Here is a 27,626-nt window from a genome sequence, read left to right as displayed (position 1 = left end):
TAAAATACAGGGCAATTTTGTAAAGAACATAAAATTGTTTATTGAATATCAAGTTTTACAAATATTATCACACACTTGTTATGAATGTTTTGTCTCGGGGCGGGCTTTCTTATATCGTATATCGTACAAATATAAGAATTATATATATAATGGCTATATAATAATATATATATATATAAATACTTGATCATCTCTTATATAAAGTGGCGGTGTTTTTTCTTTCATATTTATGTACATCGATAAGCCGATCGTTTTCTTCATCGCGATTATATATCGTCAAATTTCATATGAAATGCTAATCTAGATAATTAATTTACCTAACTAATTTATAAATGCAGATGTGAATGATCGATTCGTTGATGAGTAATGAGAATTGGAGGTGTATTTTACGCGAGGCAACGGTCGAATACAAACCAGCCTCTAATGTTTTCGTCTGTCTACCCGGAAAAATCGGCGCGTAAACAAAAAAAATCAATAAATAATATTAATCTTATTTAGATAAATATACACGCTATCTACGTATAGCTATACGCTAATTATACTTTTGTGGTAAAATATTCTCGCAGGCCTTCTCAGTAGGCCTGTCCTTTAATTAAAAAGTACCCGACGCTCTTTTCTGTCAACAGCGCAATATAGATACAACTTTCATATATATATATATATATCATGTATATGTATATACTTAATGTACAAGCTGTTCTCTTTATAAGTATAGCTCTCACATGTTCCTTTCGCGATTGTAAAAAGCTTGTACAAAGCTCGACACACTGTCAACGTAAAAACAACAACACAGTGCAAAACGTTAGTGTCTTTTCGAGAAAAACGTATCACGCGCTCGTTCAATAAAACATTCTCTTTTACAGCTAACTTATATATAACTTATATATGTAAAAAATAAAAAATGTTACGTTACGCTTGACGAACGAAGCCCAGTACGATCGAACGCTGGCGATTCTCATAAAGTTTTACCTCCACATACAGAAAAAAATATTAATTTTATTTCTAAGAGCAATTATTATATAAACTGTATTTTTCTGATTTTAATATTATCTCTGACAAAGAATATTTATTTTATTACAGTCTTAAATTATATTCATCATAATTTTTTAAAAATTCATTATCATGTGTACTTTAAAAAATGTTATATTCTTTCGAAAAATATTATAAAATTTTATTAAAGAAAATTTTTATTAAAATAATAAGCAAATTAAACTTTTGTTTTAATGACCTTCATTAAAGTATTAAATTTTTCTAGGTTTTAGAATAAATTTTTAATAAATTTTATAATAATTTTTAGACATAAATCTATGAAATACTTGAAACAAGAGTATTTACTTAAAATTTTCCTGTATGCAAATCGCGCGTTGGGCGGTATCATCTACGTATTATCGCATCGCAAGTAACACGCAATACTCCGAATACAAAAATTGCGATATAAATGTTATCTTTCCCATCGCGCTCGAAAGACTCCAAATCCGTGAAAAGTCAGTCACAAAATTTGGCAGCGCCTACACGTGAGAGAGAGTATCGTCTGTTACTTTGCAGCGCATCCAAAAATTGGGATGCTACATCGGAATTCGTATTATGCAAGCTACTGAAAATCGAGTGATATATATATATGTATATAAAGAGTTACATAATTAATATATAGTTAATTTCAAGAATGGCTCCTAAAATGTCGTTTAGCATTTTTGCGACTTTTTAATCTAACCATATAAACCATATGTCTCCTTTTAGTATAAATTTAATCTTCAGTTTTAATTTTGTCTTGAAGTAAAAGGAGATGTGTGTTCGATTTATATCACTCGAATTCTTCCTGTCTCGCATCACGTACAACGTCCTTAATATACAAAATCTTTGTACAATACCTCGAAACGCTATGAAAATATAAAAGTATCCCAAAAGTGGTCGAGTACAATTCGAAATTCTACAAGCATATTATTATTTCGCAGCAACGACGATCGTTGTATTTCATTGATCCAAATTGGAATTCGAACACGCCTTCGCGCGTTTCGTTAAATGTTTCTTCAGATAGAGAGTTTAGCAATTGGAAGGAAATATGTACGTATGTACTTTGATAGATATGCATTAATGAATTGGCAGTAAGTGGTTTATATAAAATGTATCTGGATAGAAACATGGACATATGTATATATATCTCGACGATTCTCAACGCCGGTGAGAATTGAGCATTGCGTTATAAGTTTATAAAATTTCTCTTAAGAGCCGCGTTTCCGATCGCGTTTTTGAGTAAGTAAAAATACAAATCCACATATGAAGTATATATCCCACTAAAAATATCTGTATACAAACATTTCTTTTTTTTTATCAATAATACTTCAAATCGCAAGAGCGACACGGGGGAGAGAATAAAGCTTACTTTCAAGCAAACCATATTCATCAAATAACGCAATCTTTTTATCTCTGACGAAATATATGAATTCTCGAAGCACAACGACAGATTTCGGTAGATTCTCGAAAGTATCGTACCGTTTAATTCTGCGGAAAAATTTCCGCGTACGAGTTTCGCGTGCCTCTCGCGATCGATGTCCAAAAAAACGGATCGTTGACTTTGTGACGTTAAATAACCTATCATATAATACCCATATTTATTTGCCTGCAATCGATTAACTCTAAAATAATATTTTCCAATGAGATCGTAATATATACTAGATGATTGCTTCAATAAAGGATACGCGCATGAAATCATCTTTAAATACGAGCTGCCTGGGATGTCGAGTACACTCGTAGAGCGACCTAACACAAACATCTTACGAAGATCGTTCGAAACGAGTTATAAAAAGCGTAAAACGAAGTGTTTCCTGGTGAAAATAATTCTTGTAATACATCATATTTTAAAGAATTTTTCATTTTTTAAATTTATAAATATTTCTGAAAAAACTACTTTAAATTTTTCAAGTAAATTTTCTTCAGAAATAATTAAATGAAAAGTCTTAAAATATTTCAGAATTTATATATATAAAGAAAAGCTGTAGACTTTCTTCTGAAAAGTAATATAAAAAAATCTGAGAAAAGTATTTTACAAAATTATAAGCTGCAATTTTACAAAATAAAATTTAAAAAATTCTATTTAATATAGAGTTTTTGGAAAATAAAATAAATTAAGTGGACCTTATTCAGCCAAAATACCTTATAGAAATTCTGAAAAATTCTAAAACTTATATAGAAATTCTGAATAAATTATATGAAAAATTCTGAGAAGAATTTTCACCAAGTTTATATCATGCTTACATCAAGCGAATTATCAGTTCCATGGCCCCGCCGGATGTAAAAATTCATTCCGTTTTTAAACAAATTGATCTCGTGGAAATGCGAATAAGCTTTACCAGAGGCCTCAAAATTTAAGACGTGTACGATAAAGCTCATCGCAAACTGATAGATACAAAAATAGAATGAATATTTCTACTCTCCGCCTATATCCTCTTGGACCGTAAATTATTTGACCGAACCGGCTCACGCGTGCCTCATCTTTTCAAGCGTAAATATGGCATCATTAGCGAGTCGACGAGGAATATAATTATACGAATATATGAAATAGCGACGAGTGACGCATGAGGCTTTTCCCCGGGACAGCAAGGCGATTTTCTTCTTCTCCCTTTAGGCAAGACCACTCGGATCAACACGCATAAAAGTACATTATATACTCAAGGAGTATCGTTCAGTTGAATTACCTTGGGTTTTTATGTAAATGACGAAAAAAAAAGAAGACGAAGAAAGACTTTCGCGACGCTCTTTGCTCGCGCACCTTGACTATATTATTGTACATTGACTTTCACACACCGTGGAAAAACACATCGAAATTGATCATGTCGAATAATTTAAGTCCTGATCGGTATATGCGCGTCCAGCACATTTACACGCGATTACACTATAAACGTCTATAAACACGAAAGCGCTCGTCGAACAGCGGCCGATCGCGACACAACACTCTTGCTTGCTCGCGTTATCAAAAATACGCCGCAAGAATGTGACGTTGTCGGATTTACACATTGGCAAGTACGATATTGAGTTTCACACTCAAGATAAGCAACGCTAGTACCGGAGAGAGGAAACGCGATAGAGTGATCTAACGAGTCATATTAATTACCGTGTCTCAATTGTATTATAAACCGAACATTAAAATCACGTATTAATTGCGCCGTTCATCGACACTAATTAACTACATAATGTTCATTCTCTACGTAATTTTGATGATAATCGAACGCATTTTTTCGAAAAAATTCAGCATAAATAAAAAAATATAACGATTAATTTTACCTCTCAGGTACTAACATTGAGAATGTGCGTTGCAGTCTAACCATCAGTTAGGATGGCACAAGGCTTAGGAACCTACTTTAACATTCAAATTCTGATGCTGTTATGGCATTCAGATCTTTCATAAGACCTTCTAAGTTAGCCATTTCCTGATTCAATTCTTCGGTGCTGTACGAAGGCTGTAACCATAATTAAGCTTGATTGATACAAATTCGAGTGAAATAATTGAAAACAAAATAATGTTACATGGTTCAATTATATAGGGATGTACGCATAGTATGTAATAGATCTGATTTTTACCTTTAATCGTTCAACTTCTTCCGACGTGTGTACCGGATTTGACACAGATGCTAAACGATTCTTCGTTAATTGTGACGATGAATTTTGCGGTTTTTTGTATGGACTTCCGGATATCGTTGGTCTTACTGTCACTTGTGACACTGTAATTACGGAAAATAATTGTTAGCGTTTAATAATGTATTTAGACAAAATAACAAAATAATCACTTTTTATAGACTTTTAATTTAAAAAAAATTAATATATTACAGCTTTCAACAATTTAAAATTTAAATTGTAAAAAAAAATTATTTTTAATTTTTTTACATATTATAAACTACAATACGTATTAAAAGATTTTTATTCAATTAAAAATTAAGTAATTGTTAAAACAATCATAAAGAATTTATAGCAAAAAATCATTTTATTATAAGTAATAATTTTTATAATCAAATATTGAGTTTGTTATATATCATGGAAAAATATAACATTATCGCGATTTTTAGTTTTTTGTTAAAACTTTGTAAAAAATTTTCATAATATCTCATAATATTTAAAACAACTTTTCATATTTCAAATTTATGAAGATTTCTGCAAAAATGTCATAGATTTCTTCAGATTTATTGTTTTCTTTAAAACTTATAAAATAAGAAATTTTAGAAATCTTAAACTATTTCACACAGTAATCGATAAATTGTAATCAATAAATGGTACTAACCTCCATGCTTCTGTTGCGCTGGCGTCGAAGGGGCACTCTGTGGCGGGGGAGCCGGCACGCTGAAACTCTTAAGGGGATGACCTTGCAATCGCTTGCTAGCATTATTCTCTACCCCAACAGAACTGCTCATCGGTTGAGCGCTGTTGCCATAATGACCGGAATTATATTGAGTGCTTCCACTGTAAGACTGCCCACTTGTACCATATGACAACTATAAAAATAAAAAAGTAATACATAATTCTTGCTATACGCATCAAATAATTTATACCGCAGATATACGAGATCCTACCTGACTCTGTAATGGCTCATATGAGTTAGGTATGCTACAAGAATCCGGACTGGATTCTGGAGTTGGTTCCAACGTGACGTGCGCGCGATTTAAGCTATATTGCGCGACTGTTCGTGGATAGTTTTGTCTCACCGATGATGTATCGCTGCACGAGGTGTGAATGGTTGGCTGCGACATGCTGCTATTCACAATTGGAGTAGCTGTGGCTATAGCTGCAACAAGTCAGAAACTTTGATATCTACTTTGAAATGGTGATCGCTGAATTTGCGTTTCACTGTTTGTGCGTGTTGTCTTGGTTGTCTTGTAAAATAACAGCTTTAAAAGTTTCAACCGTTTTCAATATAAAAAGATCCCCGGTGAAAACAATTCTCTTATAATATCGCATAATAATTTCAAGAATTTTTTATATTTTAAATTTATAAAAATTTTTGACAAAATGTGTTAACTTTTTCAGATTTTATAAGTTTTTCTTAAAAAAATAGAATAAGAAATTTTTTTAAATCTTAGAATATTTCAGAATTTATATATATATATATATATATAAATAAAATTCTAGAAAAGATGTCGACTTTCTCAGCACTTCTGAAGTATTCCAATTTGCATAAAAAATCTGAGAAATGTTCTAAACATTTATAAAGTTATACAGAAATTCTGAAAAATAATATTAAGAACAATTTTTCACCTAGGATGTTGCATCACTACAAATATTGTGAGTTATTATGAGTGGCAACCCTACTACTACTTACGCTGATGCAAAGGTGCACTGTCAACAGGGAGTGTAATTAATTTAGGTTTGTGGCTTCCACGACTGTGCTGTCTGCTCAGGGTTGAGCACTTCTCGTCAGTGTTACCTAATAGGAAATAAGTAAAATGCAACCAAATAACAAAATCAGAAAAACTGGAAATGAAACGTGTGACATTTCTTGCTCTTTTGTCTTCTTATAAGTGCATTATGTATGAAATTGAAATAATTTAATACTCGATTTGAAAGTAAAATTATCAGAACAGTGTTGTAACAGAGGCATTAATATTCGTCTTGCTTATGCAAATCAACCAAACAGAATTGCTATTAGTTTGAGGATGTGACTGGAATGTTTCTTGTGATGTTTGATCTGTGATAGTGCAGCGGTGCATTCCCTGTGAAATCACCCGACTTACCCATATAACTTGGCACGTAAGTACGCTTATCCAGCGAACTGGAATTTCCGTGTATATTATCTTGATTATAATCCGGATTGCTCGACCTAGGTAACGTATTACTGGTGACGCCACTGGTAGAAGCTTCACCATTTATCGACGATTTCTCAAGCGCCTTCAGCTCCATTTGATCGTGATGAATCCACAAATCCGGCGGTTTAATATTTGTCTTCTGATTCGAATCTTTCATATATCTAAAAGTTAAAACATATTATTGACACATCATGTCTTATAATTACAAGTACATATAATTTTTTAATTACTGAGTCCTACCCTTTCTTTCGATCTGGGGAGCCTGGATTACGTTTACAGCAAACTACGACCACTACCGATATGGCAGTGATAAAGATAACAGAAAGACCCGCTATGATATAAATCAATATATTGGAGAAGCTTCGCCCATCTGGAAAAAAAAAATTATATTTTACTAGATAATTAAAATTCCAACGCCGTCCTATATTTTAGATTCTTCTTTCAAAATAGAGATTATTTCTTACTTCATATAAAAAAAGGTCTAATTATAAAATTTATAATAGGACATGCTTAACGACGTGCAATAATTAGAATGATAGAGGAAGAGGACGTAACATTGGGACAAACACAAGAACGATATCTTACCTCCATCATGCAATTCATCATCCATGCCATTGCCTACCATAAAAATAAAAAACAAACATAATAATTAAAACACTGATTCGTGAATGGATGACAGAATGCAACATAAAGCGGACAAAAATAACATATATGCTGATACTACGCATTCTTGTATAGTTAAATTAATACAGGCATTATTCTATACATACATACACTATTAATTATAAGTATGAAAGTGCCTGCGATTTTTTCGCATCTCACAAAAAGTATCAAATTTTTGTTTTTTGTTTTTTTCATAAACTCTTCAATTTTAAAGTTAAAAAGAATTTTATAAGAAATGAGTTCTTATACAAGACATTTAAAAGATACTTTAAAATGAAAAAAATATTTAAAAAATATCAAATATATAATTTTATATAATTTAAGAATAAAATATTGTAAAGCTGAATACAAAAAGACAAATTTAAAGCTATACCTTTTCTGTTTAAAATACATCTTAAAAATTCTACAATTTTTTTCAACAAAATATGTACTTGATTTTTCATGAGATGAGAGAATAAAAGTTTTCCATACTTATAAATAATAATGTACATATTACGCTACATAAACATAATAAACAAATTTAACATCAATATAATAAGTAATCAATCAAAGTAATAAGAACCGAATTATTTACTTTGTGGCGTTTTAAATGAGATTGTTGTGGAGAATGGTCCATATCCTTTGGAGTTACGGGCTTGGATCTTAAAGTAATATAACGTATTAGGATGCAGACCCTTCACGGTAGCATCCACCTTGTCACCGATGACACCTTCGACCAGCCAATCACGATCCCATTTCGTGTTATCAGTGGAATAAATTATGAGATATCCTAAAAATTTACATGGCTTAGTAAAAATATTCCAGTTTTTAAATTTATAAGTATCACCAACCTGTGATTTGTCCATTGGGTTGCTTAGGAGGTTGCCATCGCAGTAAAACGGAAGTTGGACGATCCTCGACAGTTTGAATGATTAAATCTCGAGGCGCTGTGCTAGGTGCAGCCTCTTGTGTTTGATTTAGAACGACCATACTCCACGGCGAGCTTCGTTTACCCTATGGAATTTACGCTATAGGACATTTGTATTTCTAAGGTGTTAAATTATAATCTACGTGTCTCTTACCTTGACCAGTTTAACCGTAAATTCATATTGTGTATTAGGTTTTAAATCGTGAATCATACAGTTGAGATCAGTAGCATTGTAATATTTGTATCTTGGGCTGCTGCTGTGATGGTAGTTCGTATAACGCACCACGTAGTATCGACTATCGGTGATATACTAAAAATAAATGTTCTCATTACAGATGTTCCTACCTGACCTTTTCTTTACATGCGTCATCTTACGAAGTTTTATAAAATACAATACAATTATATAATTTAAAAACGTACTTGACTTTTTGACAAGGTCGTGTCTGTCCAATACAGTACAACAGTGGAAGCCGAGAGCACGATAGCTTTAAGGCCAACGGGTGGTATTAAAGGCACTGCGGATTCAGATACAAAACGTTCGGGAGTTCTCACATTCGCGTATGCTGGTTGACCATCACCAACATTATTCGTTGCTCTTAAAGATATTACGTACTCCGTTGTTGGTTCTAATATCGTGACGAAAAAAAGCAGGAAATTAGTAAAAATTAATTTAAAAATTTTTCGAGTGTTTTAAGATTAAAAGTAGAACAATTTGTCATATGTCCTTTACCTATAGGCTTAATAGCATAGGATCGTTGCTTTCCATCAAGAACCTGTATCTCGACATCAGGATAGCCTTTACCCCAGCCTAATTTATACTTTCTCACTTTGATGCTCTGATCTTTCGGGGGATGCCACGATATTAGTATAGAATCTGCCATAGCATTCGCTGCAATAATAATGTACGAAGAGTTTATGACAAGTAAACAATTAAAATGCTATTTTATCCATAATGAAAAAATTCCTTAAAATTCTTTATATATCATTTTTCACCATTTCCATATAAATATGAAAATTTCAAAATTCTTAAACGGTGTCTAGACAATCATTAATATTCAAACACTGTGCTCGAGATTGTTTTAAAATATATAAAAATCTTAAAATTCTTAAAAATACGAGATATAACTTTTTTCACCAGAGAATATTTTGCGTGTGGACTCTCACCTTTTAAATTACTGGGTACATTTGGTACTTTTGTTTCGTCCAAATCGTTCTCGTACGTCTCTATCTTTGTCCATTCTGTCCAAGGTCCAGTTCCATTGACATTGAAGGCACATATGCGGACTTGATACACAACGTGCTTTTCGAGCCCATTGAGCACGTATAAACGTTGATTTCCTTCAGTTGTCACCGTGATCGGGGATCGCCGATCCCCGGATCGGGGGTCATGCGGATATCTGCGATAACGTATTCTATAACCCGTGATGATTCCATTCTGCCCCTCGAGCGGAGGTTCCCACCTTATGATAATACTCTGAAAAACACATATTTAATAAAACCTCCTGGAATATTCTGCATTTTACTGAAATTATTTTTAAGGTATTTAGATAATATTACCGTCGAACTAGCTGCTTCTAAAGTAACGTTATGCGGCGGTTGTGTCGGTTGTGCGCTGTGAGTCCGAATCATGATATCTTTACTAAACGCGCCTGGGCCATTTTCGTTGACCGCTTGAACTCTAATACTGTATTCCGTATAAGGCACGAGATCTACCAATTCATACGTTGTACTAGTAGTTTCACGTGTTACCTCTTCACCGTCGCCCTGAGAACACGACAAAATTGAATATTAATTAGTAACTTGATAATGTTAATTTAACATTACAGCTATTTGCAAAAAAAGTTTATATATACCTCCATAAATGTAATAATATATTTAGATATTCGACCATTTATAACTTGTGGCTCCTCCCACGATAAGGTAATACTCATGCTGCTTGTCGCATGACCCTCTAGATTCATCGGAGGTCCGGGAACATTAGCCTCTATCAATGTTGCAACTTGTAATACTTCGCTAGGAGCACTGATTCCTCGAGAATTTTGTGCAACCACGTGGAATTGATACGTCATACTAGGTTGCAAACCACGTATCATGGCCTCCAGCTTCTGCTGCGTGTTGACAACTCTTTCCCTACACGAATAGATGGCGATTGCTCATTTTATACTCTTATATGTACTAATGACAATTTCTCTTAGATTTTTTCAATATTTCTGTATAATTTTATAACTTTTTTAAATTATTTTTTGTGTATGTAAATTTCGAAATATTTTAAAATTTTATAATTTGTGTAAAGGTTTAAAGTACCTTTTTCAGAAATTTTTATAAACATAAAATATGAAAAATTCTTAAAAATATACAGAAACTTTTTTCACCAAAATATTCTCATTTATTTCCACAGAATAATTACCTCATAGCCCCCTCCTGTTTATAATGTATGAAATAGTTGAGAGCGTCGCTGTTTGCGTTTTCTGGCTCTTGCCAGCGTAGTGTAACGAATCTTGCGGTAACGATGACGAGACTCAAGTTCCTCGGCGGTGAGGGTACACCACCCCCATCAAACGCTTCTAGAGTATCTGTATCATCTACAAAACGGGAGTCCGGATCGTAAAGGGAGTTAGGATACTTAAACGAACTCGGGAGCAGATCTGCAGGATCGTCGGACGGACTTATTGAAAGTGGAGGACTTGGCATGTGTGACGAGAACGTGTGTCCTAGGAGAGTACTTGGATGCTGCCACGTCTTATTATACAACTGCCGGTGCAGTAATAATTTTTTCTTAGGAACTGTCTTAGGAGTAGTTGTTCTATGGGGATTTGCTATCTCTGCTTACACGAGGTTAGCATGCAGAACAGTTAATTAACAAGGAATACGTGGGAGAAAGAAATAAATAAATAAAATTAAAATTCCAAATAGAAATAAACGTAAAAATAGAAACATAATTAAGAATAAAGATAGATAAATTAAGATAAATACAAATAAAATTTAAAAAATTTAATATTTATTAACCAATATATATTAATAAAAAAGAATGTATGTGCATTAAAAAAAGAAAAAAAAGATTCTGACTACAACTTGCGAAACTCACTGGGCTGGTTAATTGTAAGACGTGCCGAGGCTTGAACACTACCAGCAGGATTCACTCCCATGCACTGGAAAATTCCTGCATCTATGGGTAACAGTCCATTGATTCTCAAATTGTATCTAAAAACAAAGGTATTTAAAATTTTAAAATAATAATTTATTAAACACAGTTTCACAGAATTTCCTTGAGAAAATAAGATTTTTTTCTAAACACGTACCCATTGACAATTTGCCAATATGCACTCAATGTGATACGCTCGCCGTTCTTCAGCCAGGTAATTTTTGGTTCCGGTTTTCCATAGATTTCACATTCGAACTCTAGATCCTGACTCTCACTTGCCACTTTATCTTCCGGCTTCTTCACAAATTTCGGTGGAACTAAAGGTCACAAATTAAATTGAAGCATCATAATTTAAGACTGACTATGAGTAACAATTAAAACCTCATGTGTGCTGCAAATATACCTTGTACAATTAATTCAGCAACTGCATCCAAAGATTCGACCATATTTTCCGCACGACATTGATACGAACCGTGATCCGATTCTTTCACATTCGTGATCATAAGACTAGAGGCTGCAATTTTGCGATATCTAAAGAAGATATATCTCTCATAAATATCATATTCAGATTTGTATCTCTTTGACATTCCAAATTAATTAATATACCTAGAGTCGAGTGACGTTAAATCAAGAGCTACACCGTCTTTAAGCCAAAGAATTGTCGGTTTTGGATAGCCATTGGCGGCGCATTCCAAAGTCACGTCAGACTCTTCGGTGGCTATTTGTTGCAGGGGTTGTGCGATAAATACTGGAGCGCTAGATCCCTCATCTGGCCGAATAAAATATCCGTGAATTTAATTGTGTTCCATTAAAAAATTTAATCAGTTTATATTCAGCAACGAGACTTACCGATGTCACTAGATAATAAACCTAATTCTGCTTTGTTGCTCAGTCTGTATTGGCCATAGCCGCTAGCGTTACATCTGTATGATCCTATGTCGTGATACTGAACATCATCGATCTCCAACGCGCCTATGAGACCAGCGAGATAAATTTAATAATAATTAAAGTACGAGTAAATCTTAATTTAATAAAAAGACGTAGACATTTCTTGTACCTGATGGCAGAATTGTCATTCGATTCTCATCGAGCTTTAAAGGACGTTCATCCTTTAACCATTGTATCTTTAACAAACTCGAGGAAGCCGGTAGCGCACAACTCAAATATGCAATCTGTCCCGTATAAACCATGGTGTCTTGAGGTTCCCTTTCAAAGCCAGGGAGGCCTTTAAAAAAAATTAATGTTATATTTATCGCTACCGAAAGGAAGCGATTACTTTTCATAGCAGAGAAAATTATTTCTTAGTCTCTACAATTTTGATCACTCTGAAATATATTGCGATGCAAGGAATTTTAAGATTAACTTGCATCCAACATTCGCAAAATTTTTTTGAAGATTTGCGCTATTTAATATTACCTTTTAACACTAAATACTGAAATTTTAATATGTAATATATAATAATATTTAACTAATAATATGTAATACTAAACATTAACTTTGTTAATTTTTTTTACTTTTTCAATTTGTTGTAAAAAACCTGTTTCAAAAAGTTTTTAAATAATCATGCTGTAAAACGACAAGTGATAAAAAATCCAGCGCGAAAGCGAATCAGATTTTTTTCAATGTTTCAATGCTTCAATTGCATCTCTATTTTATTTTTGATATTGAAACAGAAGGCTTCAAGGCATTTTTATATTTCAAACCTTGTTTCAGAAAAATGAAACTTTCTCTCAAATAAAAAAAACACAAACATTTATAATATTTATACAGGTTTACAAAACAACAAATTATTCTTATACCGGTTTGATAAGATTTTGATTCTTTGTAAATACAATAAATTCAGAAATTTCTAAATAAAGAATAAACTTGTTATTATTTATTTATAACTATAAATTCTTGAAAATTAAGCAATTATAAAAATTTGAGAAAGTTGAATGACAAAAACCGTCAAAAAGTCAATATTTAAAAATGCTTAATATATTTTTCAAACCTAGAATTTCTTGAATCACATGTTTCAAGATGAATAAAAATCCAAGAAGTTATCTTTAACCCGAAATTAGTCATCTAGTTATTTGCATAAAAACAATCTAAGGTAATTTTTACAAATTTTTTAATATTTGAAACTAGTATATGAAGTATATATAATGTATATACTATACAAGTAACTCAATATTTTCTAAAAAAAGAGTAAGAAATAAAAAATAGATATTGAGGTTCCATCAATAAAAAAAACTACCACGACTGTTTTATTTCTCGCCGCTGGACTAAAAAATAACTGGATTAATGCTCCAAAAAGTGATCGTTTCCACATGAAAATGGCATCTCAAGCATAACATTTTTCAAAGCATCTTCAAGTACGCTAGAAGGACTTGGATACTAACTTGCAAGTTTAATTGTAGCTGGCCGAGAGACAATCGAGCCGACATTCTCTATGGAGGCTAAGCACTGATAACTTCCGGTTAATTCTGCACTACCAGCGTACACACTATTTATGTACAAGGACCCATTCGCTAGCTGTGATCTACAAAAATAAAATCAGGAATCATCAGAATCTGAACGATGTGCAAGGGCATCGCGACTACGAAAAATCTCTCCTAACAGATAACGTGTTTCAAGTGCCAGTTAAATCTTTTTAATGGAATTATATGATTTTTTTAAATTGACTCTTCTCATTCTACGTATAAAAGTGTTAGAGTAAAATAATCGAAAACTGTAAATATTTTATACTTTCTACAGATATTTCTTACATACATATTTTTTATATTTAGAACACATAAGTAATTAGTGTATTTAATAAGTATTTCGATATGAAAGAAGAAATCTCTTTCAAAATACTCGACAACATATATTAAAAATATATGCGTTAATATTGAACAATTTTTTTTTTATGAAAAATTATTTTTTTGGTATCTGGGATAAAAATTCGAAATATAAAAAAATATCAGTGTGACTTGAAAAAGATATAGCTATAAGAGGTGTGTATTACCGATAACTGTCCCCAATAAACGTGATCGGCTGACCATCGTCCGTACGCCAATGTATATTTGGCGTCCCAAATACGCTCTTCGCCTCGCAGTCCAGCCTCGCAGGACCTCCCTGCTCCACCACCACATCCCGCGGCTCGATAATGAAGTCCAAGCCTCCCGCGTTGACTGCGAACAGAGAGGAGAAAAAGATTAACGATGGAGGAAACGACATTTTCTTCCCTACAACGAGATTCTCTCAAACGAGTAAATCTCTGCTGTTTTCGCGAAATTCAATTTGTCAGATAGAACACTTTCGGATAAGAATCGCGATATCCCCGGGGGAAGGGGGACAACATATTTATGAAGGGGGATGTTTAACGATCACACCCGGTTAGAAGTACCCTCATGCTAGAAGCAGCGCTATTGCACTATCGAATTTCGGACCCCAACGTTATGTGTCTCGTGACCTATTCGTGCACCACGCGCGTTAGTTGGAGGGTGTAGATGTTAAAAGAAGGCGGAGGAGGAAGAGCCAGCGTATCGGATGGTTCGCCTAGAAGGGAGAACCAGCTGCGAAGAAAGAGGGGCAAGGGACGACCCGAACAAAGGGTCGTCCACCCTATATAGGGACGAAAGTCCCTGCCTGCCTGTCTGCCAGCTTAGCGAGACGGCTGAATTCTCTCTCATTCTCTCTTTGTTTCTTCCTCATGAGTCTCATGACCCCTAGCGCGAACGAGTTATCGCGATACAAGACAATTTAACATCGCGAATCGACCATGACAAGAGGGTAAGGAAGATAAGAAAGACTGCTCCGTTTGAGGCGAATTTTTATAGGTGCAATGATAAGAAATCGCTCCGAGACGATTTTTCTCTGCCGATAGGTTGTCCCAATATTTTTCGACAGTACAATACTGACAGTGAAAGATGTTCCGAAAAGAAGGCATCCAACAATGACTCCGATGAAATATGACGTTTTATTTTTACGCAATGGTTACGAAAAATGTTATATTTATTATTACACATTAATTTCGTATTTTCATACGAAGATATGTAATTTTTTAAGATATGGCTCGATAAGTCTACAAGATACCGCGTACCGCGTATTATTATATACGGTGCGCGTCTAAAAAATTATCCGTTTTTTTTTCGTTACTTTCATCAAAGAATTAGTCAACTTTACATTTAATAAAAAATTATATAGAATTAAAAAAATGTATATAATTTTTTATTAAATATAAAGTTGACTAATTCTTTGATGAAAGTAACGAAAAAAAAACGGATAATTTTTTAGACGCACACCAAGAGAAAAAAATTTCTAAATTTTAATATTTGTTCGAATAATACTAATAAAGTATTTACTTTATAAGAAAAAATGGTTCTTGTACTAAATAAATATAGGTATAATTATATTTAGTAATTTTTCCCTCAGTGTATGCGAAAAACTTTCAAATATTGAGAAATAAATTACAAAACTGTATTTTTCGGTTAATTTTAAAGTGGAATTTGTTTCAATTTGCGCGGCTTCGAGGCGAATTCTCTTGAAATATCCATCTTCCGAAATTTTACATAAAAACAAGCACCCGGTGCAATACTTGTGCAATTTCCATTTTATTGCAGAGAGCTGGGACAGAGGAAGGAGCCGATAAGGAGGCGGGAAAGCAAAGGTTCTATTTATTCTACCACGCTTCGAAATCGCTTTCGAACGCGCGTGACGAAATTGGAATTCTTCCGGCGAGCGTCTACCACGTCGGATTTTTCTAAAGGTGCGTAACAAAACGCGCACGTCGCGATATTATTCGTATACATTGTGCTTTAATCGCGCTGGCAGACACTTGCAACCTTTGGTCCTCGATCCCCGGGGCAAAGATGCCCGAGAGTATTCAGGTCCCGGTCTCTTCGGGAGGAGGCCGCTTCTTCTAATCACCGCTTCTTTTTTTCCTCTCCTTCCCCCTTTATACGTCCACGACGATACGCCGCGTGCCTAAGATTTTACGCTCAAGGCGCGTACGTCCCGTCATCTCGGTATTTGGAATGCAACGAGTAAAATAGTACCGTCCGCGCTCCGAGAATGTCCCGGGGTACGAGCGAAACCGACGTCGGCGAAAGAGCCGACGTCATCGGGAAACGGAATGCATGCGCATCATCATTTTTATCCGTATAATAATTCCGTGGACTCAAGGTCGAGCAACAGTCGAAGCGGCGCGTTAGATCCTTTTTATAATATTTTTTTTTCCCCCTCGCGCGTCAATGCCGCGCTCTTTGATAATCTAGGTCTTCAATTCCGCATTGTCCGTCACGATTGTTATTCGTGATATATTTCTAAAAAACCTGCGCTCGATACCGCGAGCACTTCGATTAAACAGACGCACGTATGGCCGTGCCGTGCCGTTCGTTATCGGGAAAACGATACTCGCGGCCGATTAATCGAATATATCGCGCCAACACGGGGGCATATCGCAACCCGTTACTCTCATCTCGACAAACGTCGACGAGACAAAATGTTTCGCAAGAGAGACGCGAGCGACGCGGTGAGGAAAACCGCGAGAGTGAACATGTTTAAACGAGGAGGTCAAATTACCGATTATAACGGTACGGTAATTGCGAGGTCGAGTAATCGATAATAATCTTCGATTAGTGTAGCGTCGATAAAGCTGGGCGCATGCTCTCTAGAAAATGAAGAACGGGGAACGCAGAACGATACGAAACCGGTAATATAACTTGGATGGATTCGTTCCGACTTTTAGTGCTGGTCGTACGTGGGAGAGAACGGAGATTTTTATGTTTCTTCGCGACTTATATATATAAAAAAAAAGAAATCCTTTTTTTCCCCCACTGTGAAATAACCGAGTTCCACCATTGAAGGTGGCAAACCCTGCCGCCCTGAATTGCCGATTGAGAGCCACCGATAGAGGATTATTGGATTACGGTTCCAATTCGCGAACATTTTTCCCGTAACCGCAGCATCATCGGGGCGATGGAAGCCCTCCGAGATCCTGACGCTCTCACCGTATCAATCGCCGATTGAGCATCACTGGCGGCGGTTATTGGGTTACAGTTTCACGCTCACGGTGGTCTGTCACCTTCGAGAGCGCGCGGAAGAGCGAGTGTGAGAGAAGCCCCCCCGCCCCTCTGATGATCCCTATAGATGACCCAATCTGCATCATCAGACGCATTTTCTATCCTGTCGAAAAATTAACGAGAAAATCAGAGACTCCGCTGCATTTCATCAACGCGCGAACCGAATAATGTAGCGGTCAAATTTTGTTACTATAACGGAATTAATGTCGTGAGTCAATCAGTAAAGGCGTGAAGATTAACCTTTAGAATGCTGCAGGATTTTTGCTTAAATCATGAAAATTTTGTCCTACGAAAGAAGTGTGTGCGCTAGCAAAATACAACATTGGTTTCGAGACGTTATAACATCCCATAGATCTGCACGGAAAAATTAAAAAAAAAAAACAAAAAAAAAACAAAAAGTATGAAATATAGAAAAAAAAATAGTGCACTCGATAAAATGAAAAAATATGTATATATGGATGTCCATAGACTAACGTAGAATATGTGCAACTTTATTTCGTCTGGGTGACTACATGAAGATACAAAACAAAGGTATGCCGAGATTTATAATACATAAATATTTATCACCCTGTTGGACGCGCCAGCACAAAACGCATTACGAAGTAAATTAGAAATAGTATTGCCAATGTTCATCAATCTTTATCATGTACTAATGCATTATTAGCTGGACAAATAGGATCAACTGAGGTAATTGTAAATGAGTGTGATGGTGCAAGTTTCAAATGATAAAATTTGACGGTCGCAATAGCATATATTGTTCTAAAAATGCATTCTTATCTTTGTAAGAAAACGTATTTTTAACGTAATTAGATTTAGATATAGATAATTAGATAATAGATGAAAAGAGGGTAATATGGCACCCATTTTCATTTTATTGAATAATTATGTTTATAATTAATGTTTTCTATTAAAACTTGAACGATTATATTGGTCAAAGTGTTGTTTGACAGATTCTAAACTCAAAGTAATAAAATATTTATTATTTTGGACGTGATTTATGAAAATTTAATGCACTGCATAATCGGTGGAAGAAAAAAAAAGTGGTTATATTATGGCTATCTATAAAAATAATTTAAAAAAATTAGTTTAGTTTAAAAGAAACATAGTATCTTGTTACAAAATTATATATTTTTAATTTTCCATTGTTAGGAATTTTCCTGTTCAGAAAGTTTAAAAATGCCATTAGAAATTTCGTTAGAAATATTTTATACGAGGCTGAAGCCAGCAACCGGACTTGGCAGCCGAACGCTAAAACCTAGATTTTTTATTAATTCATCAGAAACACATCTAGGCAAGATGTAAAAAAATTTCAGCGTTTGGCCACCTTTTATTTATTATTTATAGATAAATAATTAAGGCCTTATACCCGTTTTTCGAAATGTCAATTTTTTTAAAAATTCAAAACGTGCCCAAGGCTGAAGAAACTTTTTTTACGCTTGCCTAGATGTGTTCGTAATGAATTAGTAAAAAATCGGCGTTTGGCCACCTTTTAAATTTTTTAAAAAATTGTGGTTTAAATTAACACCCTATTAATTGGTGTTAATTTAAAATTTATTTTTCAGCTTAAAATATCTCAATTCATTATACATTTTTACCATATGTCTTAAAAGTGTTTTTATTTACACACACGCCTTTCTTTCAATTTATTATTAAATTTATATAATAGTCTAAAAAAAATTTTTGCCGTAATAAAAGATAACATATTCAAATATATTTTTTTATATTCTGTTTCATTATGTTTTACTTTCTCATGACCTCTGTGTATTTTCCAAGTTCAGGGATTGCTTCTGTCATTCTTGCGCTTCACCAGTCAAGATGTCGACAGCTTTTCCCAAGAAAAAGTCGAAGAAGAGGAGAAAAAGGAAGGAAGAAAGGAAGAATGAAAGAAAGGAAGAAAGGAAGGAAGGAAGGAAGGCATGATTCGGCGCTGCGATGCCTGCAATGCGCGCTCGAAAGGAAAATAAACTATTCGGCGTGCTGTACCGTTTGATTTACGAGTACAAGCGACAACCTACCGCACGGGATACTGAAATAGACCGAGTGAACTATTACGGTGTGTGTATTGTATATACGAGGTAAATGCATCGCGGCGCGCGCGATCACTGCACCTTGCAACCGATGCACCGGGTGTTCTGTACAAATATGCTCGCCTCTGTGTGCGCGTATAGGTGTATTTGCGCACGCCACGCGACTGTAAGCCATGAATTTATGATTCAAAGTAACGTGAGCCAAGTACCAAGTACATACAATTACAAAAACTAATTAAAACCGATTAACGGCTGCAAAAATATACATTATCTATAAAAAATACACTTACTTTAGAATATCTATGTTACGGTATTCGTTTGTAAATTTTATTTCTCGAGTTCTCGATCGATGAGAAAAATAATATAACAAATATAAATAGATGAACATCCGACTAAACGGCACGTGCGACTCTTCATGTTTAATTTTAATAACACGAGACTGGAATGGTATAGTGGAGAACCTGCTATCACCGCCGAGTTTATACGTATCGCATGGTTTCAAACAGACAAGATTCGTTATCAATTCTAAATGTTTGTTTCCGTTCGACAGTTGCAAAAATCTTGTCTCGTCGCGCGTTGTCGACGACGCGGCGCGGTCGTCAGTATAGCAAGATATCGGCGAGATACAACAGCCGTGACTTTTCCACGCCTCTGTAGATTTTCCGTAAACTAGCAGCGTAACCTTTTTCGCAAGCAAGCAGATAACATTATCTGCTTGTTACGCAATGGACAAATATTAACATTAGAAAAATGTGAGAAAACGCATTAGAGAAATAGCTTCATGGCGTATTTTTCTATCACGGAACAGATTGTTAATATTGTAAAAAGAACAATGTAATAATATTAAAAAATGATCTTGCATAAATCATCTTGAATACTTAAAATACTTAAAACTTTTTTTATTTAAAAAACTAAGATTTCCATAATGTTTATATTATTTTTTATGTGTAACAATAAGAAATAACAGCAAATACAGTAAATAAACTGTAAAACTATTTCATATGTACATAGTTTTGGTATTCATTTGTATATAAGAAACAAATATTATTAGATTTCCAATCAAACTTTTTGCGGAGACTATATTGGTGTTACATTCTTAATTATAAAATAATTTATCTAATATGTAGTGTTATTTATCAAAAAGATGAACAGGTAAAAAAGAATGACTAAAACTAAACTAGAACTAGAAGGAAACTTATTGACAAAAGCGAAAGAAAAATGATCCTGAGATATGACGAGAATACCGAACTCTTCTCGCATTTCAAGGAAGAAAGGATGTGGGTGCTACGCATTTAAACGCATTAGCGCACGCGTTTGCGAGTGCGCCGGCTATACACGAATTTTTACGGGACGATAAATCTCCCGGATTTTTCTCGCGACGAGGATTAATATGTACGCAAAACTCCGACGATAGGCTCCGGGCGTCGCGTGCTCTCCTCCCCCCCCTTCTCTCTCTCTCTTTTTCATCCCCTTCCCGTGTCTTAGTAAAGAGAGAGAATGTTGAAAAAGTGTGGTAAAAGTACTCGACATGTGACGAACAGACCGTGAAGGAAGGCAAGGTACGCGGCGCGCACGAGCTAGACATCTACAGGGTGTCCTTTAAATTTCGACAAAAGGACGAAGGCATAAGGGGGAAGGAGGAAGGGAGGGAGAGCCGAAAGGACGTCACCGCGACGACGTCATCCCTCTGATGAAGATCAATTAATCGTCGACTGAACAACACCGACGTGGAATTCGTCTCTTGCCGAACACCTAAGAAGACGGACAACTTTCCCCATTCACGCGATCGATAAACAAGAATTCGTTAAGTATCTCTTTCCTGAAACGTTGTTTTCGCGGTCATCTAAATGTGCTTTTCCTCTGTCCCCCGACCGCTAGAAGCTTTCACGAGAGTTTCCGCGGACGATGATAATACGGGGATGTACTACTACGCGAAAGTTTCGTCACGTTCTCTCTTTGAGAAAATCTCCGATAAAGTTTACAGCCCCAAGTTGTCTGAGCAGTATTCCGCGTAGCGTGAGATAGGATTTGCAAGTCACTATTTTCTGGAACCTTAAACTTACACGTGAAATCTTTTGTTTACAGTTCACACACAGATATTACATCCATACTTATACGTAAAGCTTGGAAAAACATTTCCCGAAAGTTCCCTGACCTTTCAGATGTTTTTGTTCGAATTTCTAAAAATAAAATCTCTTTTTAAAATGCATACTTAAAATAAATTCGATTAACTTTAATTTAAATAAAATTTGTCAATAAATTTAAATAACCTAAATAGAGACTAGATATAAGCTTAGGGTCGAAAACATAATACCTACTTTGATATATGTAAAGTGAAAAAAATCTCTGAAGAATTTCTCAATAAAAAATTGCGGAATCAAACGAATGGAAATTCGTGATCGGAAACTTGCAATTCCGATCAATGTCGTAAATAGTGATAATAATAAATGGTCTGGTGAAATTCCTTGATAAAATTCCATTTCTCCAGGCGGAAAAGAACACTCTGGGAATTTTTTCAAGATTTTTTCAAGTATTTTTTAGATAACGTTTTTGCAATGATCATATTTACAATGATCAATGTAATAATAACAATTATTAAATAAAAATAATAATACACGACTTGCACAAAAAACAGGAATTCTGTGAATGAATGCGGAAACGGGATATCTCGCAATCCGTTCGCGATTTGCGTTCCGATTTGCGAAACACGACAGATATCTCGCGTGATCCGTGCGCAATGCGTTAGGGGTTAAAGCGATCTCGATTCGGTGTGCGTGCACACGCGGGATTCCGACGTGCAAGCCGCGTAGGTGGCGATCGGTGGTGGTGAGCCACTGTCGTTACGACATCGCGCGTGCGGTACACGCGTCTCGACGCGACGCTAGTGCCAGCTTTATGCATGTATATCATATGTGCATACTATAATTGCTTTCTCAACATATACGCTGAAATAATTGCGGCGCGCCGAGATCTGGTAAACAATTGCTTCAAATTTTGCATATGTATATAATTTTAATAATCTATATCTTGATTTTTTCAATTTTATTTTTAATTTAAATATAATGAAAACGGCTGTATTTTATTGCACTTTTAAAAACATAACTTTTAAAACAATCTGTAAAATTTTTATATTCTTGGTAATAATTTTGAAATAACACCCATTCTTAAACGACGACGCAGTTACATAAAGCGGAGAAAGAGAATCGAGTTCGATTCGTGGGTTTCGTAGAGCTCGACGCTCGAATGCGCGAGAGACTGGTATCGCCGAGATAGGCATCACGGACGGCCGAGAGTTCGGATGTTTACTGCGCACGATTCGCGAGCGCGATAAACCGTACGAACGCGCGCTGGGCCCGTATAAGCAGGAATGTTTCGCTCCGTTCCACGCCACCATCGTCGTCGCCGCCATAAAATCTCAATGAATTTTTAATACGAGACACTGCGACGACTCAGGAGCGAGAATGGGTGCGAACTCGCAGCAATAAGGGTCCCACCTCCGTATCTGAACCCCCGATGTCAATTTACATCGCTGACACGTTCACTCAAAGGCACTATCCTGCCCCCGTTCTTGTATCCGAAGTTCTTCGTATCAGTCACTTTGTCTCTATATGTATATATTACATATTCTGATACTTAGAGTATATATTGGATACAGCACATTTGAGCTAACTCGAAACCCTGTCTTATGAAATTAGAATAATCCAACTCATTTTAAATGCTACGCATGTGTGTTTGGGCACTTTTATAATTATTAAGGTAATTTATATATTTATTTATTTGTGTGTAAAATATAACAAATATTACGGAAAACTAATATATACAGTAGAGCCTACCATATCCGAAGTTTCATTATCCAAATATCTAATATCCGAACGTTTTACTATCCGAATGTTATAACAAATTGTGAAATTAATTTTGTTTTCTTTATGTGAAGAATTTAAGTTTTTTAAATATATGAAGTCCTTTTGTTAAAAATTTAAGTTTCTGTTTGAATCGGGAACCGAAATTGAGTCGGGAATCAAAATTGAGTCGGGAACCGAAATTGAGTCGGGAACCGAAATTGAGTCGGGAACCGAAATTGAGTCGGGAACCGAAATTGAGTCGGGAACCGAAATTGAGTCGGGTCCCGAAATCCTGTCGGAACCAGAAATCAAAACAAAATCGCAAAATTTTATAAATTTTTAGTACTCAAATCTAAAATCGGGTCCAGAAGCGGTCATAAATCTAAATACCTTACACAATGATGTGAGAAAAAAATTACTAAATTTTAATAATTATTTCTTTGAATATTGCCCCAATAAAATTTTTTCCAAACGTAAATATATATTTATTTAGTACAAGGAGTGACCACTAATTTAATTCTTTTTTATTGAGTAAATACTTATGTTCTGTAAGTAAATATTTCACTGGCATTATTCAAATTTAGTAATTTAATATAAACAAAATGCCTCACGTAAATTTAGTAATTTTTTTCTTACATCAGTGTATAGTATTTAGATCTCTAACCGCTACTTGACCCGACTTTAGATCCAAGTACTCAAAATTTATAACATTTTGGGATTCCGTTTCGATTTTGGGTCCCGACTCGATTTCGGGACCCGATTTGACTTCGGGTCCTGACCCGATTTCGGTTACCTGAAATTTTTCGGGTAGCCAAACTTTACAAACTTTCTCAAGTCCCGATCCGAACCCGAAATTTCGGGTACCCGCACAACTAGTGTATACATATAAGTAATACATAATATTAATTATATGTATTGTATAATTATATATTATATAGATTAATAATTTCAATAAAAATCAAAGACCTCATAAGATCATCAATTTCTATAATTAGTGGTCAAATATAACAAAAATTAAATTTAAAACAAAAAAAAACAATGAAATCAAAATTGTTCTACGCTATTAGTTATGCTAGAAATTGAATTAAATTATCTTTCAACGTTATATACACGTTACGATAAATGGAAATACGTTCTATGAAAACAGACAGATGTTCATTAAATCGAACTTTATTTAATTTTGTAATCACTAACTGTAAACAAAGTGTCAATTTAATTTCGCGAATTGATTCTCCAGCGTCTGGCAATGAAAAGTACATCCCGAAAGAAGTCACCCCAACGCTCTCGTCGGCGTAATCTTCTCTTTCGTCCCTTTCTTTCTTTTTTTCTCCTTCTCTTTCTTCGTCTCTTTCTCTTTCTCTCTTCTCTCTGCATCAATAATAGTCACCCCATGTGCAGGGTTTCTCAACTCGATTTTCTGTTGCAAGGTGCGTAGGCAGATAAACGCACGACGAAATTATGCGAATTTATACATCTACACTGAGAGAAAAAAACAGTCAAGTTTTAATAAACATTTGAATAATTGCAATAAAATATTTATTAAATGTAAATAAATGTTTATTTAGTACAAAAACCACTAATTTATCTATCATTTTTTTTATTAAGTAAATATTTCATTGCAACTATTCAAACAAATATTTATTAAAATTTAATAATTTTTTTTTCAGTGTAGAAATAACGTAACTCGTTTTTCCAATGATTCCCGAAAATGTTTCGCGAGAAGTTAGCTAGCATAGTGCTCACGTGTCGACGCATTAATTACACGTAGCTTTCTTTGGTTTTGCGACGAAAAACATCACGTAATTTTCGTAAGGCAGACTAACATGAACGACAAGAAAAGGTGCTTCGAAGATAATAAATACAATACGTGCAATCTTTGTCAGACTACACGCAAAAAGTGAGAACAAAACTCAATATAAAAAATCAAGATTAGAGAAACAAAGAAGAACAACTTTTGTAAGACGAATCTAAATTATCGCTTTATATGCGATCTGAACAAACGATACGCGTCTCTACGAATACCTATCAAAGACATTACTGAAGGCAAAGCGCGGCGACAAATCGATTCGGAAGAGACAAATTCTTAGAAAGTTGTGCTGCAAAGGTGTGGAAGATTCGAAATATTTATGTAATATCTTCCTTGATGTTTCTTCAAATTCTGTAAAAATATTAATTTCTAAATTCGAAAAACGAGCGAATCTAATATGAGATTCAAGCAATCGTATTTCGTCTCGGTTTTCCACGCATCCGCCCCGAGTCTCGTGACCATTAATGAGACTTGCTCGTTTCCTTTCCGTCCCATTTCAAACAATTAAAATTGGTGTATAAAGGATGAGGAGCATGAATAGATTGAAGGCGAAAGTTACAATTGCGAAACGAATACGAGTCAGCTCTTCCGCAGCCAGGAACGAAAGGAATGAAAATTGGCGAACCTTTGAACCTTCTGTATCCGTTCGCATCATACACGCTCCTCGCACACTTTGTTTCACTTTCCTCTCTCTCTCTCTCTTTCTCTCTCCCCGCGCGAGCGTACGCCTACTCCGCCGCCCCGACTGCACCAAGTGCGAGGCTGTTGTATGTACGTTGTATTGTACACCTATGGAATTTGATTCTGTCCACGGGGAAATTTTTCTAACTAAGAAGTCGCTATCTTTCTACATACTTACAGTTTATGATTAACGTAACGACCAATAAGCTCTAGTCGTTACATTAATCATAAACTGCGAGTATGTAGAAAGTGGGGACTTCTCAGTTTAGAAAATTTCCCAATGGACAGAATCAAATTTCATGGGTGTATATACGTGCGGCCGAAACGAAGATCGCGTCGCGTTTATTTTCAACGGCTATCGATCCTATTCTATTTATTGTTACGGTAGAGCCGAGAAAATTCGCGCCCACGGAATCGTCAGCATCACGTCACGTCGCGCGCCTCTTGACAGGTCGATCGCTCTCCCGGATTTTCCTTCACGCGTGGATTTCCTCGAATAGCGTTTCGATTGAAATTTCAAACGATGAAAAAGCGAGAGACAGCGCTTTCTCACCGAGTGACGAGCGTTAAAGCCACAATCCTTTAAAATCCAATCGGTCACCGGAACGACAAGCGGCAAGAAGATAGAACGAAAGTCTTCTTCTCCTTTTATACCGTCCTTTATTCCGTCGTATAATTAAAAGAAATGCAATTTTATCAAGGTTATAAAAATGACTTTTTCAAATGTTAATTACAATCTAAAAGTCTATTTTAAAACAAACTTCAAGGTGTATTCAAAATATAAATACAAAATATACAAAAAAATTTAAAAAAAAAAAAAGGATTTCTTTCACTCTCGAGGTCGTAATGCCAATGTGTTTATCACGGCTTTAAATCCGCCACGGATGGCGGTAAAAGATTAACGTGAAAGATGCATCTTACGAAAAATACGCTTGGCGCGAGACGCGTCTCTCGGTACGCATCATATAGATGTAGAATTTCAGCGCATATTTATGACAAGAGAAAAGGCAACACGCCGTGTCGCGCCGCCGGGACAAACGCGAGACGAAGGAGCGAGAGAAAGAGTTTGAGAAGGAGGTGGAGGAGGAGAAGGACGAAGAGGAGGAGGAGGAGAAGGGGAGGAACTCACCTCGTGCGAGCGCTGTCAACAACAAAGCCAAGAGGACGGCGGCGAGAGGACGCGGCTCCATTGGGCCGGAAAAACCTAGAAGTCTGTCAGATCCGCACAGACTCCGACGCGCGGCCCGCCGCCTACGGGAGTAAAGGCCTACGGGAGCACCCCGAGAGATCACCACCGCCTCCGAGGACGACCACCGCCGTTACACACGCGCGCGCGCGATGTCCCGCCGGAGGTGCGAGCGCATGCCACTCTCGCGTACCGCCGTCGCCCTCGCACTGGGCCCGTCGCACACCTTACGCCCGTCGTCGCGGCCGTTTACACGACAGATCGGTTCTCACGCCCGCGGGACGCATTTTCGCATGACAAGCTCGCTGACCGTATTTGACCGTAAAACATGGCTAACGGACGGAGCACGGAGCGTCCGGGATAGTCCAGTGATGCCAGTCCAACGACGAGAATCGCCGCGCGCACGCGCGATAATCACGTATGCCGCTCTCGCTCACTCTTTCTTTCCCTCTCCTTACCTTTCGGTAGAAATCCGAGAGCTAGAGAATGTGGATGTTCAACAATGTTCATCAAAGAGAAGCCTGAAAACAGCCACAACT

The 27,626-nt window shown here is 35.7% G+C and overlaps 1 protein-coding gene across 7 annotated transcripts; it reads right to left on the bottom strand.

Moving 5' to 3' along the window:
- Window positions 1-15: 15 nt before the first annotated feature.
- On the bottom strand, window positions 16-27,489 carry LOC105196623 (neogenin). 7 transcript variants are annotated; one of them, XM_026135016.2, is made up of 26 exons: window positions 27,031-27,488; window positions 14,487-14,652; window positions 13,882-14,021; window positions 12,558-12,725; window positions 12,350-12,472; window positions 12,107-12,269; window positions 11,904-12,031; window positions 11,658-11,817; window positions 11,444-11,559; window positions 10,766-11,180; window positions 10,212-10,488; window positions 9,916-10,122; window positions 9,523-9,832; window positions 9,089-9,247; window positions 8,779-8,984; window positions 8,513-8,668; window positions 8,282-8,444; window positions 8,026-8,220; window positions 7,374-7,406; window positions 7,029-7,158; window positions 6,717-6,949; window positions 6,305-6,409; window positions 5,559-5,764; window positions 5,270-5,480; window positions 4,576-4,715; window positions 16-4,460 (listed from the first exon to the last, which is right to left on the bottom strand). In XM_026135016.2, the coding sequence occupies exons 1-26, from the start codon at window positions 27,089-27,091 to the stop codon at window positions 4,356-4,358; spliced, it is 4,476 nt and encodes a 1,491-aa protein (XP_025990801.2). In that variant the 5' UTR covers window positions 27,092-27,488; the 3' UTR covers window positions 16-4,355. The 7 variants fall into 7 exon arrangements, with proteins under 7 accessions (XP_025990801.2, XP_025990799.2, XP_025990805.2 ...); XM_026135014.2 differs by having other exon boundaries at window positions 5,559-5,770; window positions 27,031-27,487; XM_026135020.2 differs by having other exon boundaries at window positions 5,559-5,770; window positions 10,766-10,940; window positions 27,031-27,486.
- Window positions 27,490-27,626: the final 137 nt, after the last annotated feature.

This window comes from Solenopsis invicta, chromosome 6 (assembly GCF_016802725.1).
Source record: "Solenopsis invicta isolate M01_SB chromosome 6, UNIL_Sinv_3.0, whole genome shotgun sequence".
NCBI lineage: Eukaryota > Metazoa > Arthropoda > Insecta > Hymenoptera > Formicidae > Solenopsis > Solenopsis invicta.
Note: the sequence above shows the minus strand (reverse complement) of the source record. Positions and strands in the feature narration are given on the sequence as shown.

Excerpts from the sequence above, each read along its gene's own strand:
- LOC105196623 (XM_026135014.2), bottom strand. The coding sequence starts at position 27,091 with ATGGAGCCGCGTCCTCTCGCCGCCGTCCTCTTGGCTTTGTTGTTGACA. Across the intron at positions 8,445-8,512 it reads TTACGGTTAAACTGGTCAAG|GGTAAACGAAGCTCGCCGTG; the intron begins GTAAGAGACACG and ends TAAATTCCATAG. Across the intron at positions 4,716-5,269 it reads AGCGCAACAGAAGCATGGAG|TGTCACAAGTGACAGTAAGA; the intron begins GTTAGTACCATT and ends CCGTAATTACAG.